The 15791-nt window shown below is 42.0% G+C and overlaps 1 protein-coding gene across 1 annotated transcript in view; it reads right to left on the bottom strand.

The window, feature by feature from the left end:
• Positions 1-15791, bottom strand: part of LOC117757480 (synapsin-3-like) — a 100362-nt gene that overhangs the window by 53828 nt on the left and 30743 nt on the right. Inside the window, exons 4-6 of the mRNA XM_034578674.1 lie at positions 14188-14279; positions 1573-1729; positions 31-120 (exon numbers count right to left, since the gene is read on the bottom strand). Of these exons, the coding sequence (XP_034434565.1) occupies positions 31-120; positions 1573-1729; positions 14188-14279 (339 nt within the window). The remainder of the gene's footprint in view (positions 1-30; positions 121-1572; positions 1730-14187; positions 14280-15791) is intronic.

Here is a 15791-nt window from a genome sequence, read left to right as displayed (position 1 = left end):
AATGAAGAATAATATCTGTGAGGCACTCACCATCTGCGTGTGGTTGGGATAGAAGGTTTGTTCATTCAGGGGGAATTTCTCCGGACCCAGGGAGTGGTAGAGCCTAATCATCTGAGAAAACTGCAAACAGAAATAAACAAAGGCAGTCAGATGTCACGTCGGCAGCGGAGGAGAGCCGAGGTTAGACGGAAGCTTTTAGGGGTTACACCTGTGTTCACTGCACTTTTATAACCACAGGAAGTCAACATCTGGGAACAGGATGGCATGAGGTATTTTGACTGAATAGACAGTAGACACGTTAACATGGACACTAATATTCCGATCTTAACCTGATAAAGACATTACTCTGAATAAGACACTGCCAAGTAAACAGCATTTTCTGATTTACTTGACCTGAATAGTCATACTCAAAATAAGCAAAAATGGAAGTAAGACATTTTCTGACTTTAGTGGCATAATGTAGATATGTAGACGTCTATGTTTTCTTTTTCTGTATTTATTCAAGAGCTTTGTCTTTAAGTTTGAGAGCTGCACTTTTACTTAAATCCCTGCGCTCACACTCAAGGTCCAAGTGCAGAAGACAAAGGGTTTTGTAAAGACCACACTCTTGAGTAAAGACAGGGGAAAAAAACATGTAGTAGTGTATGTAATCTATAGCTTCCTATTGGAGATAGATTCAAGTGTAAACAAGACGTAATGTTGTTGAGAGTAATGATCAGACTCTGCTCTGAGACACGTAAACATGAATACGAACAGAATATTCTATTAGCAAATCATGTAAACATCATAATCGACATAACGTCTTATTCAGAGTAAGGTCAATAGTGTCCATGTAAACATAGTGATTGTTTTCCTGACCCACTCAGGTGGGTTATAAAGTCTGACCCAGTACCAGTAGACCAACTCTGACTGAGGACTAAAGGAACATCTATTTCCACATTATCAGGAGCAATTGATTTTAGAATTCATTTAACGTTGAGGTGGTGTAACCTCCCTTCATGCAGGACCTACTTCCTGTTAATGGCCTCACCTGCTTTAATAAATGTTTTTTGAAATGGTTGCATCCACCAGCGGGTTAATATAACAGGTGTGAGCTTGACAGTGTAGCTGCATTGTGTTCTGGGAAAGTGTCACATCACCACATTGGGTTCAGAAGTGTGTCTGCCTGTTTTATAATGGTCTGTATTGTTCAACGTGCAATTGCAGCTCGACAACGATATATATATATGAGCTACAATATGAATATAAAGAGAAATGCGTGTGTTTAGTCTCTTGAAGAATATACTCTAAACTTAAACTGTAGGAGATGAGACCATTTCGAGCCCATGCAGAGCCCATCACTTTTCACAGCAGTCTTGTATCTCGTTTTCTCTCACTACAGGGTGAGTAATAACGTGTAGTGGTGGCGGTGGTGGTGGTGGAGGATGCCTGCTCCACTGGCTCCACAGACAGGTGTTTCAGCTCCCTTTAATAGCCCAAATAAATCTGTCAGAGGCAGTCGCAGAGGGAGGGATTGGTATCACCTTTGTGTGGGTTAAAGTAGAGCAGTGAGAGCTGTTAAAAAGCGCTTACCACCCAAGGTTTGCTGCAGAAGTTGTAGATGGAGAAGAGGGAGTTGATGCTCGCGACGCCGCCGAAATGCAGGCCGATCACAAGGTTCCTGAAGTCCTCGCCGGGGACCATGCTGTAGGCGTGCTGGCGAATCAGGACGAAGTCTGGCTTGAAGGATCTGCGGCAAGACAGACATGGAAACCAAAACCATCAGATAGGGGGATTGTTTGGGTTACCAACCTGCAAGGTTTGCAAAGAATGTAAACTGACTGTTAAGGTCTTGGGTGGGAAAATTCGGTTTTGTTTAAGAGGATGGGGTCTCAGGTCAGGCGACGGAAGAAGGAATTCACGTTCCACACAATGTTCTGAACATGATTTAGAAAGTTATTAAGCCTTCTTTCTGTTATAATCAAAGTTTTAAAAGAGTCATCTTTGGTTGAGCACCTCTAACACGACTGTGCTCAGGTCAGACCTCTCCACCACATTAACTCCACCTGAGCCTGCTGCTCTGTCAGCACATTAACAGTGTACCAGCACCTTGTTTTTATAGTCAAGGACTCCATTATTCACTGACTGTGTCGGGCTGAGGGGGTGAAGAAATGCTCCTTGGTGCACCTAATCTTTTTTGACCATCTATCCAATTAACACAGCCTAATCCTTCCTTTACAAACTGTTCTGGGAGCAGGGCCAAGTCACCCATCAGGCAGCTGGAGGCCACCTTTAAACAAGGCACTCACAGGAAATTCACTTTGACTGTAGTATTTTTACCAGTTCATGCTTTCAGCTCTTTTTCAAGTATACGTGAAAATGGGCTTGTTTCACATCTGATTTTAACAATCTGTATTTGTACATGAAAGATGAATGCTATTCTTTGTATATGAACACAGGATGTGCAATTTATGTTCTCTGATTTTAAAGGCTTTTATATAACAAATAGGGGGGAAAAAAAGGCTGAATTCATTATTTTTCTTATTTAGTTAGGTGTTAATTTTGTCCGTTTGCTGGTTAATAAGAGCAGCGAGACTGAACGACAGAGTTCTGGGCCGTAAAACCAAAACAATGGACTGAAAGACACTAAAACGCTCTGAGGAGACCTGCAGAGATGAATGATACATTACTGTGAGTTTGTTCTTGTGAGAAACACATTACACGTCCTATTATCATTTGATCAAAAAAAGTAAAATGACTTCTTGTGTTTTTCACATGGTAACAATCCAACACCTGACCAGCAGCTGAGAGAGCAGTAACAATGTGTGTGTTTATGTGCAGGTAATCACACTCTCACACTCACACTCACACACACACACACACACACACACACACACACACACACACACACACACACACACACACACACACACACACACACACAGGAAGTGAAGGGCTGTGGGCTGTGGGTTAAAATTACAGCCAGGCCCTCAAACAGACTCTAGTTCCTCAAGTGTTGCTTATGTTGAGCGGCTCGGTCAGGACCGGCGGGACAGCTAAGGAGTAATCTGGTCTCGGCGACAGAGCGACTACAGCTGTTCCTCCCCACTGCTGCTGCACTCAGCCACAGTGGCAGCAGACCAAAGAATCGGCTATTTTTACTGGACGGAGCCGCTCGCTGAGGCTCCAGGACCAGACCAGACTGAAACGGTTCATGTGGAACTCGAGTTCCTGATAAATACACCGGCTGAGTCATGTAACATGCTTTTAGTATCAAACACCCAATGTTAAAAAGAGAACAACATTCTGCCGGAGAGCGTGCAGTTTAACGATGGTAGGATTTATAAGCCCAATAGTCCTGAGTCTCAGAGGAGCAAACCATCCCTGCTGACTGACTGGAATCAGGCCAATCCTAAACAGATTTTATCTAAGTCTTTTAAAATATATTTATATTATTTACTCAACCAAAGAGACGATCTTACAAATGACAAAATCATAACTTTGGTGACATTTGGGTCTATCATCGATCAGTTACCAGGCTCTGAATGTTAAAACGAATCTACTGAACTCAGTGACCTTAATCTTGATCATAGTGCCGAGAGGAAAGGTTGGGCCTCCTCTCTTAACTCCTTAAGCGTTATTGCGATGTAGCTGTAACGTTTCCAAACTGCCTGAATGGTACAAAAAGTAACCTGAACTTTAAAAAAAACAAAACAGAGGTGGTTAACTCTCTCAAGCAGGGGTTAAAAACACATGTGTGGTATACAGAAAGCCAAATAACCTTGTTTTCATGCTTGTGCATTCATGCTTTGGAGGGCAATATCACAACTTCAGCATTGAAGTGCACTCTCGTTACTCATTGTCTTGGAAAGTATTGGTTCCATGTTAAGCATGGTCACCTCACCAGCAGGTAATTGGATGCACTTCCACTCTTCTTTCACTTGGCAGCCCGGTGAGCGCAACGTGGATGAACTGGAAGCAAGAGTCTGGGAACAAGTCCATCTCTATGACCCCTCATTAATGCAGGAGCATAGAGAATCCTGGACGGCTCCGAGAGGGAGATTACAGAGACTTTTGGTAAAGACGAGACATTCTGCAGGAAACTATGGGAAAACCTCTGCGACTGTTTTGACAAGGAAAGAGAAGTGCGCACAATCCTGAAGCGGTGCTCCTGGAACAAACAAGCCAGTGCCAAAGCTGTTGTGTTTGCGTTCATTCAGCTTTGCACTGTTAATGGCGATGTGGTTGTATTTTTCTCAGTGACAACACCTATCGTTTAGGAGAAGACTCCACCAAGTCATTTCGATGACACAGTTGCTGCAAATAGGGAATAGGAATCCTAACCATCTCAAAGACCATAAGACTCATACTGATGCTAACTTGTGTTTGCGTAGGATTATTCCAACCTTAAAATAATACGTAACCACCGTAGATTTAAAAGGGTAAAAATATGACAAAGAAAATTACAACTTCTGATACCTCTTTTACATTTAGGCTGAAAATTACTATATTGACGATATTCATTGGACATTCTGCATCAGTTCTATCTTTACATAAAGCACCAAGACTGTTTTCCCTTCACAATGCTAAAAGCATGCATGCATAAAACCAGATAGCCGACACCCTTGTGCGACCTCATTATCACAGAATGGCCAGATCCAGAAGATATTCACCTTAACAGGATGGCTTTCATCGGGCTTTGGTTAATGGAGGCTGTGCCCTATAACATTACTGACGTTTGTCACCCATTAACTTTGTTTTTCTCTCTCCTCACTCGGACTCTTTCTGCAAAAGCAGGGTGCCTCGTGGGTTGTGGATTACACTAGAGCGGGACATTTATGCTTTATGATCCAAAACGCTCGGGCCCAACGGTCATCGGTCCACGGGCGATATGCTAATGCGCCCTTTGAATGGGTTATCAGTGGAGCAATAAAGGCTGATAACAGGCACTGATAGGGGATAACAGGGTTATAGATTAGGACAAGAGGGGAGAATGGATCCGTGTGGAGTAATGAGCCTTCTTGAATAGTAAATTGGGAAAGATAAGGAGCAAAAGAAAATCCATTTTAGCAATCCATTCTTATCGTCAAGTCAGATGAACCTTTGAATAGAAGAACGCTATTCAAACCAAACCTCTTTAGAACTGATTCTATCAACTGTGTTGTCTCTTGACTGGTGATCTTTTCACTTACTTGTAGAAACAAGTTTCACCTGGAGAAACTTTATTTTGAATTATTCTACTCTATTAACACATCAATACTGACAATGACCCTGCATTACTGCTGCTACAATCAATATTTTTGTTTCAACAAAAGGAGCTTGAATGGGAACGTGGTTGCTCGTAATGAGGAATCTAAAGCTGCTTTCAAACATGCACGTAAGTCCGTACACTTTCCTGACATTTTCCAGTGGGGCTTCATGTGAAAACGCAAATGTCGATGTCAGTTGCTCCAGATATTTTCCATTCCGCTTCCATTTTCCTGCCAGCCCCCCTATTAAAATGTCTGGGTGATCCTATGTGAGAATACAGCAGGAAAATTAACAGCCTGCGAGTGGCCGTGTCGATGTTTCTAACAAGCAATCGATGCAAAACTGCAGGAATACAAATGTTGCAGGATGAAAAAGAGATGCCATAGACATAGAAACTGGCACTTAAAAGTTGGAAAAACAGCAAGATTCAAGAGCTTTTGGCAATAAGGGTCAACGCCAGGGTCCATGTGCTGTAAACAAAATCACCTGAACGCTTTTCTTGCCGTTGGAAAAGTGTCTCACTCGGACAATCTCCTGCTGTGTCCTTCATGTGTGAAAGGCAAACTCGTGTCTGAAAACGGCTTCACACAGACTCATCAGGTCCTCTCAACAAGACCAATACAGAGCTGAAAGAAGAGTGAATATGTATCTGCTGGGAAGATACACAACTCATTATAGTGTCTCTCTGCTGTTTTACTAGGTAGATCATCATATCAATTCTATATGTGTCAAAGATGAAGCCTCTTTCCTCTTTCCCCAAAGATGTCAATGAAGGATCAATTCAGTGAAATAGAATGTTGTAAGGAGGTATATTCCCAAAAGCTCCAATAAACATTGTTGTTTAAATGGCAGAAAGAAGATCACCCAATCGTGTCTGTACGAACACACTGCATGCCTGACAGTTGTATAAGACCATTACACAATACTATGCAACCAACAGGATGTTTTTAGCAGAATTCCTAAAGCAGGAAACATTTCAAACCGAAGACAATATGCTGCTGTTCGGTCTCCAGATCCTTTTATCGTACGGAATCTATGACCTTCTAATAGGCTCCACAGGGATGTTTGAATTGCGGGGGGAGCATTTGTCCTCATAACGGCCCCGTGCCTGACGAGCCTTATCTTCTTCCATCAGGCTGTGTCTCATTGATAAGGATAATCGGGTAGAACACTGCAGGAATGCCACAAATGTCAAACCGTACATGCTGTGGATCAGCGCAGCCCTCGCACACAATGGCGCATTGTCCCAAACTGGTTGTCCGTCATTGGAGGGAAATGTACCTCTGGGAGAGATCTTTGCTTTTCTGTTAGGAGGACAGACACTGAGGCAAAAACAACCCAACTAAGTGCCAACATGTAACTCCTTCCTCCTTTCCTCTGGAAAATATGCTAATTTGCTTTTACCCACTTCATGAGCTCATTATTTAAATGGGTTGATATCTTTATATTAGTGATATAAAATGTAATATTTGCTTTGGCTCCCTGCAAAACTTTTGAGTATGCTTTTGTTTATGATCAAAATGTATTGAATGCAACCATTGATTATTTTTTTTAGTTGGTGAATTGAGATTTTGGTAGAACAGAGTTCAAAGTTTTTGATGTTGTATACCTAGTATCTATAAACACATAAAACTACCATATCCAAAGAACTCTGGAGAATTCCCTGTTCTCTGTGTGTGCAGTGACTCCCTGTAGCCTAACATCATGTTGTGGTCCCCTGGCCTGGATGTTGGACGCCTTGTGGTTGCGGCTGTGGCTCCAGGCCTGGTGGCACCTGGCAGCGGCTCACATCCTGGGCGGTGGCCCGGCCAGGGTTTGCCGGAGCTCGGGATCGCCTCCAGCTGAGATCGCGCACTTCAGGTCTCATCTCCACTCAACAATGAACATGCGCCAACAACTATACCAACAAAGGGTTGTAGATTAATTTGTATTAAACTTCTTAAATCCAAATAGGAGAGGATGTTACTTGAGCACATTTATCAGCAACACAAATCAGTGAATGTTTAGTTGCGTAACAGCGATTTTGTCAAAGATTTGAAGTAGAATCCCATGGGAGGCCAATGTAATGAGCAATAGAGCACCAAATGACCTCTGGCAGAAGGGGAAATGTGCGGAAATGAGTGTTTTGAGGAGTTTGAGTGAATTAGCGAGGCCATTTGTATTCATGGTTATATCACAAAAGCCAGGAAAGTGGAGTGGGCCTCATGGCCGCTGTACACTTTCATTACGGTCTGAGTGATCCTGAAGGAAACCCCCCTCAGGCCCACTAAAGCCATGTCTGAACTCAGCATGTCTGTGAGTGGGATTTATTTGCTAGGTAACAAGATGAACCTGGTATTAGGTGTTGAGGCTGTCCAGGCAGACAGTCCTTCACTGATTAAAATTGGCTTCATAGAGGTAAAAGGAAAGGGAGGGGGGGGCTAACATTTGTCTTTGAGTGCGTGTATCTGAATTGTCTCTGTGTGGTCTCAGTGGTAAATCATTACCTGAGGTAACCAGAGGAGAAGAGTCTTGTTATGTGTGCTGTGGGTATTGGAAAGAACAAAGAGGGTGGCCCCATCTGGCTCCCCCAGTAGCTTTCAGGTCAGAAAATTAAATGGAAGGAGAAGAAAAATGATGAAATCAGACATGGATCTGCTAATGTAATCTGGCTGCCTACTTTCCTGCTTCTGTGGGGCAGAGGGCGGCGAGGAATGTGACGAGGCATTGGGAACAACATACGACAGAAAAACACCCATATGAACACATGAACTGAAACCTTTCTAACATGAGTGCTGACTCTGGTGACACTAGTTTCAGCTATTGTGAGAATTTCTTTATTCTACACATATTTACAGACAACAAGATGAAGTCGATCATTCCTGGTTGTCCTGCTTCGACCACTGCTGCTTGGTCATCCTGCTATGGTGGCTCTCATAGATCAAGCAAATGACAATTGAGCTAAATTCTCAGTTAAAGTCGTAATCTCAATGAATCTAACCCTCAGTCAAAGTGAAACGCAATTTCCACACACTGTTAAAGTGTGGCTGAGGCACCCCAGTAACTTAATGGTTTGGTGCATACTACAAAACCAAAATGTCCACAGTGCAAGTCGTGGCCATTAGATCCTTTTTACATGTCATAACCTTCGCTCTCCCCATACTTCCTGTCTTTCTCTCTCTATATATAGAGACATTTAAACACATTATACATTGTAGAACTGACAGTTACCCTGGGAGGATGCTGTTGATGAAGCGAATGAGAAGAAGAGGCTGCAGTATGCGGAAATGGCCTCTGAGGCAATAGTCCCCCCCAAATGGGAGTTGGCTGCAGGGGTTTCATAGCAACATCCTCCATCAGGTTGGCTCAACAAGCTGGAAATCCACAGACAAGCCCTACACCAGACCAGAAAGGAAATATCACAGACTGCACAATGCTGCAGCTAATAGCTCTGGATCAGGAGGAAGACCTCAAGTGGGCCACAAGATGTTAGGGACAAACACCCAGGTCTGATCAGCCAGTGTTGGGCCTTAGAGGAGGCCGAAACGCCCAATGACACTAAGGTACACAAATGATGATAAGTCCCTGACATCCACTGGTGGTCGCCAACATGCTGCCGGTGGTTGGAAACTTAACATCAAACTAGCGCAGAAGATCTTCAAACGTACAAGTGGGATCAAAGGGTGTGTCATTTTCAAGTATGGTCCCCACTGTACACAGCTGTGTTGAAAGTCGACTCATAGGAATCCACTTTATAAGTCAAAATCAAAGTGACATTTTATTTAACTGCTTCAATTGCTTCCAATTTCAGGAAGGCTATGAATGAATGAAATGAAAATAAATGGCTGTTAACTCTGATTCTGAGGCTCCATGTATCTCACTGTCACTTCAACAGCCCTGCTCCTAGTGAGCAAAATGAGCTATAAAGCTCTTTTTAACTTGTATTATATGTGTTTGTTCAGGTCTTCCAAGCAACAGATGTGCATTCAACTGAAATTGACTACATCCTTTTGTTAAGTGTAGAGTCACCTTTATGAAATAAAAATTTTGATTTAAGTAAATTTTACTTTTCATAAAGCTTTGCTGTTGTTGTTTTTTGGATAAGATACTGTTGCAGGTTCAAAGTTCTTGATAGGTACACTAAAAAAATGGTTCCTAGTTTTACTATTAAACGTGACACATTCAGTTTTAATAAATCATCTTGTAACTGGATGTTTTGGCAGTCTTCATGTGTACAGTATTCATTAATGTTTAATGTTATGTTATTCTGACAATGTGTACAAATGTGCAGTTTATAAAGCTGTTGAGAAGCAGTTAGGTGGAAGTGGCACAAAAAAGCAAAAAACAATTGGTTTTGGATAATGAACAAACTTATGAAGTGTAATGATCAATACACAAGAATCTGTCAAATTTGTTCTACGTTCTATAAAAGCCAGTTGGACTGGCTTGAGGTTTGTCTCATGGACATTCAGTGTATCACGGTCCTCATGGGTACTGTAATGTGTGTAGAGGTGTTAATTAGGCCCTCTGAGAGCTATAACTTTTTATTGAGTTCAGATTTTTACCACACTAACTTCAGTGCTACATGGTAGAGAGGGCTCCCAGCAGTATTAAAACCGCCACCGCTCATTTAACTTTGCATTCACATTTTGGCCATTCAGCTGACGCTGCTTCCCAAAACTACTTCCAGTGACAAACTCAATAACCCCCTCAGTCACTGACAGTTAACACACTTACTGGGCAACATTAACCACTGATAATGAATTAAAGTATTGATTAACCAAAGCAGAAGCTGTGAGGATGGTGGAGGAGAGAATCGCTGCTCTGTGGCTTATCATACTTTGGCCACTGTCATCTGACTTTCAGCCAGACCAGCGTTCCCCACTTTGAGCCGAGCAGTTTGCTGGAGGTTTTGGCAGCGGAGAGTGGAGAAGCCAAAGGGCTGACTACAGCATTGCAGCAGGGAACAACATGTCATAACTACTGTACCTTGTGGCGTGTTGCTCTGCTTCACTGTAGGCTGTGCGGTACGTGCCACGTTGCACGTCGCACATAGTCGTGGCAGAGAGTTGCTTGTAAGCTCCACTTCATTATTTCATGCTCTGGAACCAAGCAGTCAGACTTGTTATGTTGTCATGTTAGTGCTCATCAGATCATCAAGGCTGTTCTCAGACATGACCAGCGGAGGATGTCCAGAGATTTGGACTTTCTCCGCAGTTTGCCTTTGACATATGCACAACGCAGCGGGAGCTTCTCCGCTCAGAGGCATTCACAACAACAACAAATCCTCCAAAGGATTCAGGCGAGGGGTGGCGCGGCGAGCAGAGGCAGAGTGAAACCTATATGCGGAGATCTAGTGACTTTGTTTATAGCATCGACACCGGCGTCGGCTCTTATCACTCAATGTCAAACTCTTTTGACATCTTCGTCTGTGTCTGCTACACGTGTGAGACTGCTTTTTCACCCGGAGATATTTGTTTTCTATCTATTTTGCGTCTGTTGATCTCCTGTGTTCTCAAATCGACTTCTGCGGACTTTATACCAGAAACTCCGGAGATACACTCCACACATACACCTCCTGAGCAGAAACTGTGGAGGATCCCCAGAATTCAGTGCATGTCTGAAAGTAGCTTAAGACAAATCTGTGAGAAGAGGCAGATGGTAGCAATATGAAGCCAAAATAAACACATCCACCACAAACCCTGCTGTCAACCAAAGGATAAAAAACATTTAAATCTTTTGCACCATTCAATGTATTTATATTATGTAACAACCACACTATATTGAGCTTCTGATTGTATTCTAAAACCTTCACTGGGGGCTCAGCTGGTCTTTATTCTGTAACAGTCACAGGTAATGCTACGTATAGCTAAGTTTTATCAGTACAAACCATAAAAGTGCAGGAGCCTCTGTGTGGCGTTCTCCCTGTGCCTGTGTGGATTTCCTCTACTACTCTTACTTCCTCCCACAGTCAAAACACACAGCGCCCTGGTTGATTAGCATCTCTAAATGGCCCGTAGGTGTGAATGTGATCGTGAAAGGTTGATATTCTTTTTAGCCGTTTTCAGACATGACCTGCGGGTAAAACCCGGATAATTGGATTACGGAGTTTACCCAGAGTTTGCCTTTCACACATGCACAACACATCGGGAGGTTCTCTGCACGTTAACATTAATGTTGCTCTCCACTACTGGAGACAGATGTTTGAAATTAAAAAAAGGAAATATGACAGAACATTTTGTGTGCAATTGGAATTAAACAGCTGTTCATGCTATAGTAGCCAATCAAAGATTGCAGCTCCCTTTAGTCATCTCATTAAATCTTGAACTATTGAGTAGATTCATTTCTTGTTATGTATTGTAAACATGACACAAGTGGAAGAAACTGCGAAACCACAGTAGTGTGAGAAAGTGTGCCGCTGCATGGAGTCAGCTGAGGAGACGTGTTCAGAGAGCACGCCTGTGGACAGAGGTCAGAGGTCACCGTGCTGTGAACACAACAGCCAGAGGAACTCGTGGAAAAGCAGGAACCTGTTGTAAATACATATACAGTGTGAAGAGTTCGTTTGCATGCAATCCTCCCATGAATGCACCCGCACACACACACACACACACTGCAAAATGTAAGCTGACAGAGAGCATGATAAATAAGTGTTGTATCTGTCCTCTGTCTATCTGTGGATATATTACGGCATTCTCCTGGCTGAGAATAAAACACATTGCTGAGGAAATAATTAGCTTTCATTGGCAATAATCTATGACAAGGACAGATTGTAATTAGTTCTTACTTAGAGGTTTTAGCCAACGATTTAATCCAGAGAAAGACCAGGTGTCGAACTCAATGAGGAAACTGATGGAAACATAGCAAACTTTAGACTTTCCAGTTACATGGCTCTCTAACCACCATACATTGTTAGTCATTAGCCAATCAAAGAACTTGTGAGAAAGAACGGTAACACTATCTGTCGTCCAATTCAGAGTCTTAAACGACAAACTGAACCACAGCAAGTTGGCAGTGAATATCAGTGTTTGGGAACAAGGCAGCAGTTGGACCATCTGCATCCAATTTGGCTCCTGTCATTGCAGCAGTATCTCCAAAAATATTCAACACACAATAATGACCTCAGTGTCAGATCTGACAACGGGCTGCATTGTAATATCGGCCGCATTACTGCCCGTGTCCGTGATTATTCTCGCTTGATTCCACCGATAACAAAGTTATTTCACAAGTCCAACTGCGGAGTCCAAGCCAGAGCACAGATTAGCTGATTACGCTCCAGACAGCCGAGAATTAGGGCTGACACTGGACCCAGTTAGCCCATCTGATCGACCAGTCAGGTTCTTATCGGCCTGGAGAAGCAGGGGACTATTTAGGCTATTAATATATATTATATAACCATGTTGGCCATGTTCAGCCATGACAGTTGATGCCCTGTCGAGAACAAGTAAACTATCACTGGCTATTGTTCTTTTGTCACTGCATCAAAAATGTGAATCTGTGTACTAAAGAAAGGAGTATAGGTTAGTTAAATAACCAAGCGCTGGTGACATTCATGGAGTAATACAGATACATTGATTATCATCGTTTGTGTAAATAATTCAATGTTCAGAATCAGGGGAAGAAGATGACCCGAGGAGTTTCCTTGTAAAAAACAGTGAAGTTTACAGTTTGTTAAATCTGCATTAACACATTTTATCCACATGGGGGTAGCAGAAACAAGATGGTTAATGTGCCTATTTGCACAGTCTTATATTAACCTTGCTTTTAGCTCTGTTTTGATCTCCACCGACTAATGACGGAAATATCTGACTCTTTAGCTTAGGTCATCTGGAGCAGGCCTTCTGGTTATTTCCTGGGGTCTTTACAAAAACTGGTGAAAGTGCTTTGAGCTTTTACGCTTGAAGCCACTGGAACATGCTACTATATCATGTTAGGTGTTCTCCAACACTACCGTCTTTTAAATCTAAACTAAAAACTTTATTTTTCAGCTGTGCTTTCAATAGTCTTTTTTTCAATTTTATAATTATTTTAATCTAATTTTATTTAGTATATCATCTTTTATTATAATTTCTTTTAATGTTTTTTTTATTTTCAACCTGACCCCCTATTATTTTATGTCTTACTTTTTTATTTTACACATGGTTTTGTAGCTGCTACATCTGTGGTAGCTCACAATCTGTGCAGCACATTGTGCGTCCACCTGGAATGAAATGATATAAATGAAGCTGTGCTTGCTTGCTGTGTTCACTCGCTGGTTATTAACTTTGTTAACTAACTGTCTGGTGTTGGACAGGGAGCATGCAGTCCCTTTTTAGAGTTTTTTGCAGGAGAAGAAAATCTGCCTGCTGTTGTGGAAAATCTGCTGATGAGAAATAAAAGCGTGACGTTTCAATCTTGTTTACTGATTTGGTAAATAAAGCATTAGTCACATTCAGACAGGAACATGGTGTCATCTTTGCCACCCAGATCAGCTGATCATCAGCGATCCCCTTGAGCTGCAACTTCACATAACAGAGCCGTCTATTTAAACACCAGCTCCACGTGTTGAACTGCTGCTGCAACAGGAGCTGCTGTCTGGCCAGAGGCCACCTCTGCCACTGTCACGGTTTTTTTTGTTTTTTAATTTCAGATGCATCAGCACAGCAGTCAAACTCAAAAATAACACAGTTTTTTATGAGCGGTATAAATAAGTGCAATAAAAACTGAATTAAAAAAACCAAAAAGATAACTAGCCCTCTTCGTTGCTGAGATTGCAACTAGTGGGTGAGAAGTCTTTTTTTAGGTTTTTCACTGGCATAATCACATTACAGTCTTGGTTTCTCTGAGTGCAAGCAGTGTTATATTTACACAGAGTCATGTCCAATGCTACTGAGAGAAAAGAACTGGAGCCTTTGTGCAGGCTCACTGAGGCAGATTACAGATTGCGTGGGGAAATGCGTCAAAGGAAAGGAGCACTGTGTCGGGCCTTGAGCAACTCACCTCACCACTTTACTGCCACCTTTGTTGACCTGCATGTCCACCATACATCCCAAGTTGACGTAGGAGGCCAGGTTGATCTCTGAGAACTCCGCCTGGAACACAGAGGTAGAAAACACCACCAGTGAAAAGATGCATACGACAACAACATTAAAAGGTTTTTCTTTTCTTTTTTTAAATAAAATTCTAAATAATGAATAGCACTTTGACTTATGAATGATCTATACAGATTATTGTTTAAAAAAAAATAATCAACAGGAAAAATACCTACAAGAAAGCCTACAATAGATTATTTCACTTCATTTTATATCTTTGCATTTGTAAAGCTGATAGTAAAGGACAAGAGTCACAAAAACAGAGGGACTTTGCGAGAGGAGGCAAATTAAGTTATCCCCAGTCTGTGGCCTCCCGGACAGTTAGGGCCTTGTGAAAGGCTGTAGCCCGGCTACCTAATGAGTCTGTCAAACTCCCAGAGATCCTCGAAAGGAGGGGCGACAGTTGATTTCTGGGAATAGACTCTCTGCATGGACGCGGACCAACGAGGGACAACTCAATTTTCTTTCTAATGACTGTCACTGCGGTCAAGAAATCAACAGTTTTTTATGCTCGAGCCAAATTTAGCTTTCCTGACATGAGCTTTTCTTCTGCCACAATAATGACGGCCCTTTACCACAAGAGGGAAAATGCAGTGTGAGAAAAAAGTTTATGTTACAGGGGGCGGGGGCATTATACTCTTTTAAAGTAAGTACACCCATTAACAATATTAAAGTTATACAAACAAATTAACTCAAACAAACATAGAAGCAGCTGAAAAGTGATAGTACCCAAGGGGGGGCATCACACTTGCTTACACCCAACATACTCATCAGACTCAACCCGGGTAAAGCCTGAGGAACAAAACCCAGCGCAACAAAAGGCCGCTATTGCTAGTGATACACATACGCTTACACATACGCTTACACATACGCTTATACATACGCTTATACATGTGCTTATGCAGGCGCTTGACAAATTGTGAGTCAGTCTCAGCTGTAAATCATGACATTTTGCCCCATTTTTATAGTATCAAATATGTAATTAAAACCGAACTTACAGCATCAGTGCGATAACAACGCCCTAAAATGACTAGAAACTACCTCTGAAAAATGTATTTGACACATACTTTGGCTTCGTTTGGTCTGTGTCCCATCCACTGACACATAGAATACACATATATTTATACACGCATATTTATGTCACATGAACAGAGAAGAACACAATCCCAATGTGTGTTTTTGTGCTCCAGCAGAATTTTTTTGTAAAAGTTACATAAGACATTAACTTTGTTAGTGGACACAATGATTTATGCTTTTCAAATACTTCTTAAGGACATTGACAGAGCAAATTCCCTCTGGAAGGATGTGTTGCATTTTGAGGGAAGCACACATGTACAGCACATGGCTAATGGCTTTTGGTAGTCATCTAATCAAAGACATAGGTTTGTGACTGGAGGGTCAGTGGATTAAATCCCAGGCTGACAACATAAATAAATAAGTAAAAGCTCAATCACTGATCAAAGAAACCTTTGTAGTTGCTTTGCATTCTAAACATTTTTTGTGCTTTTGTAA

This window comes from Hippoglossus hippoglossus, chromosome 23 (genome assembly GCF_009819705.1).
Source record: "Hippoglossus hippoglossus isolate fHipHip1 chromosome 23, fHipHip1.pri, whole genome shotgun sequence".
NCBI lineage: Eukaryota > Metazoa > Chordata > Actinopteri > Pleuronectiformes > Pleuronectidae > Hippoglossus > Hippoglossus hippoglossus.
The sequence above is the reverse complement of the archived record's forward strand: the minus strand, read 5'-3'. Positions and strand labels throughout refer to the sequence as shown.